Raw genomic sequence first — 4,880 nt, forward strand, 5'->3', positions numbered from 1 at the left:
CTTTCCCTAAAAATCTTATTCTTCAATTACTACAAGTTAATCACTTGGAAGTTCATTTCTCCAACAATTCTCAGCTGCCCACGCTGTTACTTAACATTCCAATGACATCAGAAAAAATGAAAAACACCAAAACAAAACAAGATAAACATTGCAGACTCTCCTGCAAGTATGTGAGCTGCTATGACAATGCACTGTAATAATGAGCATTTATACTAGTCATATACTCACCACAGAAGGTTCAGAAACAATGTACTTCAATGGAGAAGTTAAACTGCATTATAATTACGGTAAAAGACATGATTTTTGAAAACTGTTGACAGTTTCCTCATTACAGTTCTGAGATCCAAAGAGATACTAAGTTACCACATTACCTTTTTCAGTAAAAACAGTTGCCAATATGTAGCTACTTCATTTTTAAAACCCTTTATTTTTCAACAGAAAAGCTAAACTGCTGGAATCAAAAAATGTTCAGTGAATGAAAGTAGTATATTCCGTGTAACTTACATAATTTATAGCCCTCTTTATCATATCCATGCAGAAAGATAGAACCACTTTCAAATAGCCATTTTGGAAGGACAGATTCTGTCAGGTCTGTAAAGCCAAATGAAAGATTGTTTCAGTAATCATAATAATCACATTGTAACTTATCAGAAACCACTAAAATGCAGCAACAAGTAACAAATGTCTTCATAAACCACTTTGCAAGGCCTTTAACTAAACTAATGCAAATATTTAGCTCATTTGAAATCTTTACTGACTTCTTCCTCTCATGCTATAGAGTAGGATCTATTTAGTAAGAAAGAAGAATTAAAAATTGTTGTAAGGAAAAAAATGTAAATATTTATTTTTGCTCTTAGCTGCAGCCTCTCATGCTCTATACTTTAATTCAGATTGTGAAATCCTATAGATAGAGCTCATCTTCAAAATATTGTCACAGCACAAAACCCAGATCTATTCTACCTAGGGTGTCAGACCAGTGCTATTGTGATGAACAACAGAGACCTGTTTTTTGTGGGTGGTGTTATTGACTGGGGGGGTTTAATGTTATTGATTTTGTTTGGGTTTAAGTGTTTGGTTGGTTGAGTTTTTTTGTATGTGTGTGTTTGTTTTGTTGTTTTGTTTTGTGGTTGTTTTTTTTTCCTAACAAACACACAAAGACAAAACAAGAGGTAGCTGCCTTCCTGTCTTCCTCAAACAACCTTTCTATAGGCATATGGAACCACAGTAAAACAGTCAGCTAGCACTGGTCAACATAAAAAGCAATAGTTTTTTTGTTTTGTTTTGTTTTGTTTTTTTTAATACTGAGTAGAAAAGTTCTTGCTCAGGCCTTTGTGGTATCTACAAAACCTTTAAAAGGTGCTTAAATGGAACTACACATAGAAGTCAGCTGTAGTTCAGTAGGAAAGAACACACACCATCAAAATCATCACAACATAGCTTACCATTAACTGTATATTCTTTCCTCCACTGAAAGCTTACATCAATCATCTTTAATGCATCATCCACCACATCATGACGCCAAAGCAGATAATTTTCAACCCATTTATCATCTTGCTGAAGTCTTTCCACATCTCTAGAATCGTATTTATCTGATTTATCTAGCAAATAAATAAATTATTTTAAGAATATAGCATTTACTATGAAAATATGAAAAGGATATTTCTCAAGTTTCAATATAAGCATCTAGTAGGTACACCAGATTTCTTTTACAGTCTCAGACCTAAGCAAAGTATAGCATGAGAAATTGATTAAAAACATCTGTTCACTGTGATGATACTTAGGAACACTACAAATTTCTCACTAGAAAGATGTTTTCTGTAATTCCTACTCAAAGAAAAAACATTAGAAAACAAGGCATAAGGGCATGTGTAATTTTTCTAAAATCAGGGTTGCATAACTAATGAAAATTAGTATACAGTCTAAGAATCTGTGTACTGATGAATGTATCAACAAGCACCACCAGTTCAAGCCCGAGTTCTCAAACCTGCAGGCATTAGCATGTCAGACCATGAAATGTCAGAGAACAGATGTCAAAATTATTTTTGACCATGCACTATATGTCTCTGCATTAAACAAAATAGGTTTTCCTTTTTCTTTAAAAAGACTATATTCTACACTTGTTATAAATTGTTACCCTGCTGCACACAAACTACACACAACTCTAGAGCAGTATAAAGCCTCAAACACCTCAGATCTGGTTAGCAACAGGGTAACATGCTTTAGGAAGTACTTCCGATGAACAGGAGTTGCTGCTGGTCCTTACTTGTTTATTATTTTTTAAGCAGGAAAGCTTGTAAAATACAAATGCCCAAGTAGACATTTCTGTTGTAGATAGGCTAAAACAAAGGCTCAGTTTTTAGATCAATACTCCTCTTTGTCTGAGGAATTTGTATAACTGGAACGAAAATCAAGTAAGAGCCCACAATAGAAACAGGCTTCTGAAAGCAGCTGACACCGATGCACATCTCTTTGCTAACTACTAAAATAACCACAAGCTCTTAAACTAACCACTTAAACTTATTTATGATCAGCATGAAAAAAAGTTAAGACCAGATGTTAATTTTCACATACTGCGAAGACTATTCCTGTCAGCAGCAATAAACCCAAAATCACTACTTTCAGGGCCCTCATAATTAAAATAACTACAGCTGTGACTGGATGGTTTAGGGATGCATATTTCAATCAAGGCATCTTAACTCTGAGCAAGATACTAAGAAAAAGACACCATTAAATTTTGTTAATATTTTTAGTTTTAATGACTTACGTGCAAATGTATCACCTATTTTACTTGTCTTTCAATTTATACATTGTTCCTGTCAAATTAGTCCATAAAACTCTAAGAAGATACCCATTTTAAATGCACCCATTAACCAAAAGTTATTATATTTTCACTCCCCCAAATGCATCTCTTCACATCTGACTACTTCTCACATAATCTAATCAGTGCCTTTGTTAGTTTCAAATTTCTCCTTCCCTTGATCCCATCATACCACCTTACCTTGTTCTCCAGCCAAGCCTATGACCAAACCCCACTTTCCTTAATCTTAGTCAACTACATGCTCCACTCTACGCAAAAACCTCTAGCCCACTAAACACTTTCACACTATTTCAGTCCCTTTCCTCATCATTTCCATACCTGAACCAGACAGCGCACTCCCTGTATTCAGGCTAAGCCAAATAAACACTTGGCACAAGACTGAAATGACGTTTAACTTCTGTACGGCTCAATCAAAGACAGAACAAGTTGCAAACATTCTGGGTATTAAATATTATAATGTTTCAGCCACTCATTTCAAATTTGATTATTCTCCCAGTGATTTATGATTTGGACACTTTTGCCTGAGAAACGCTAAGAGTAACCAGCTTCAAGTTAGAATCATAATAAAAACAACATTGGAGAAGACTTCTGCAGATCACCTCAGCCTTAACTCCTGCTCCCAGACAGGTTGACTCCCACGTTCATTCAGGTCACTAAGTACCTTTTTCTTTTTCTGCCACATTTCGAAAACTCAAAAAGGCAGAAACATCCCACAGCCTCTCTTTGTGGGACACGCATTCCAGCTCAAATCCCCTTCGGAGATACAGTCCTGCACGGCAGCCAAGCTGGCACATCCACAGTCTGTTGAAGTAAGAGAAGCATCAGCTTCTCTTAGCCATAATATCCTAGCTGCTCTATGCTATGGATTACCCAACAACAAACACGTTAACATCAGTAATTACATGTCTGCAGAGCCTGAGCTACCTTTCTTCAGCTTGGTTTAATAACCTCTAACACTTACTAGCTTCCAGCTAAGAATGACTGCAGCTAATCAACTAAGTATTTTTCTGAGATGACTCCCATGTATATCCTATTTGTATAAAGGATCTGGGCACTGTGTAATTAAAGAAAAAACACATACCACCAGGTAAAACTAAGAGGATAATGTTTCATACTGCTTTCTGAGGCTCCTTGCTCTCAGTATCTACTGGAAAGCAGAACTGTCAGAGTGGCAGAATAGCGCACCTTGTTTCAAACGGTATTTTATAAACTTTCATGTATAATTATGTGGAACTTGCCTCCAAACACATTTGTGGGCCACTAACAAGTTTTTCCAAACTCAGAGTTTAGACAATATTAAAAAAAATATATATAAATTCAGCTTTGTGACTATTTTAGGAGAAAGTGAAAGAGGAATGGAGAAAAGGTTTTAACCAAACTTTCAATATCAATGAAAAGCTAGCTGTATTCAGAGATAGGGACAGATGAAAAATGAAAATATTTTTCCTCTCTTCAGCAACTAAATTCTCAACAAGATGACATACATAAGCTGAATTTACATATATAGCGTAACACACTAATCCAGGAACAACTACTCAAATCCTGCCTCCACAGGCACTTGCAGAATGCCAGTATTTCAATCAGGTAAGCTTAACAAGACTCACAGAACAGGGGTACCGATTACTGTTTTAACCTTACCCAATTTATCCAATTCTTGCTACAAAATAAATAAAATTTATAATGAAGACTGTGAACCTAAAAGAAAGGTGTTTTATCTCACACACAGGAAGCAGAGTGATATGTAATTGCTGAAGTTCTTTCAATAATCCAGGTATTGAAACTATGTAAATTCAGTGTAGGAATCCCTCTTCAAATTTGTCTACAGAATCATGGGAAATGCACATCTGGAAACTTGTTTCCAAACTATGCTGTGAAATAATCTAAACATTTCTAATTTCAAATCACTCATGGAACACCTGACTGCAGTTACTGGATAATTAGAAATTCCTGGAGCTAAAACAAACAAGATGAAAGAAAATAGACCTTTGGGGTTCTCAATACAATTTAAATGCACCCTGCACAGCAATTAAGAAGACAAAAAGGAAACAGAAGAGGCTATTTT

General features: G+C 35.5%; 1 protein-coding gene across 1 annotated transcript in view; it reads right to left on the minus strand.

Moving 5' to 3' along the window:
- MOSPD2 (motile sperm domain containing 2) overlaps window positions 1–1,602 on the minus strand; it is a 26,682-nt gene extending 25,080 nt beyond the window's left edge. Inside the window, exons 1-2 of the mRNA XM_008935377.1 lie at window positions 1,443–1,602; window positions 505–591 (exon numbers count right to left, since the gene is read on the minus strand). Coding sequence (XP_008933625.1) covers window positions 505–591; window positions 1,443–1,488 — 133 coding nt within the window. The 5' untranslated portion in view covers window positions 1,489–1,602. The remainder of the gene's footprint in view (window positions 1–504; window positions 592–1,442) is intronic.
- Window positions 1,603–4,880: the final 3,278 nt, after the last annotated feature.

The sequence above is a fragment of the Merops nubicus genome, unplaced genomic scaffold (genome assembly GCF_000691845.1).
Source record: "Merops nubicus isolate BGI_N331 unplaced genomic scaffold, ASM69184v1 scaffold22512, whole genome shotgun sequence".
Lineage (NCBI taxonomy): Eukaryota > Metazoa > Chordata > Aves > Coraciiformes > Meropidae > Merops > Merops nubicus.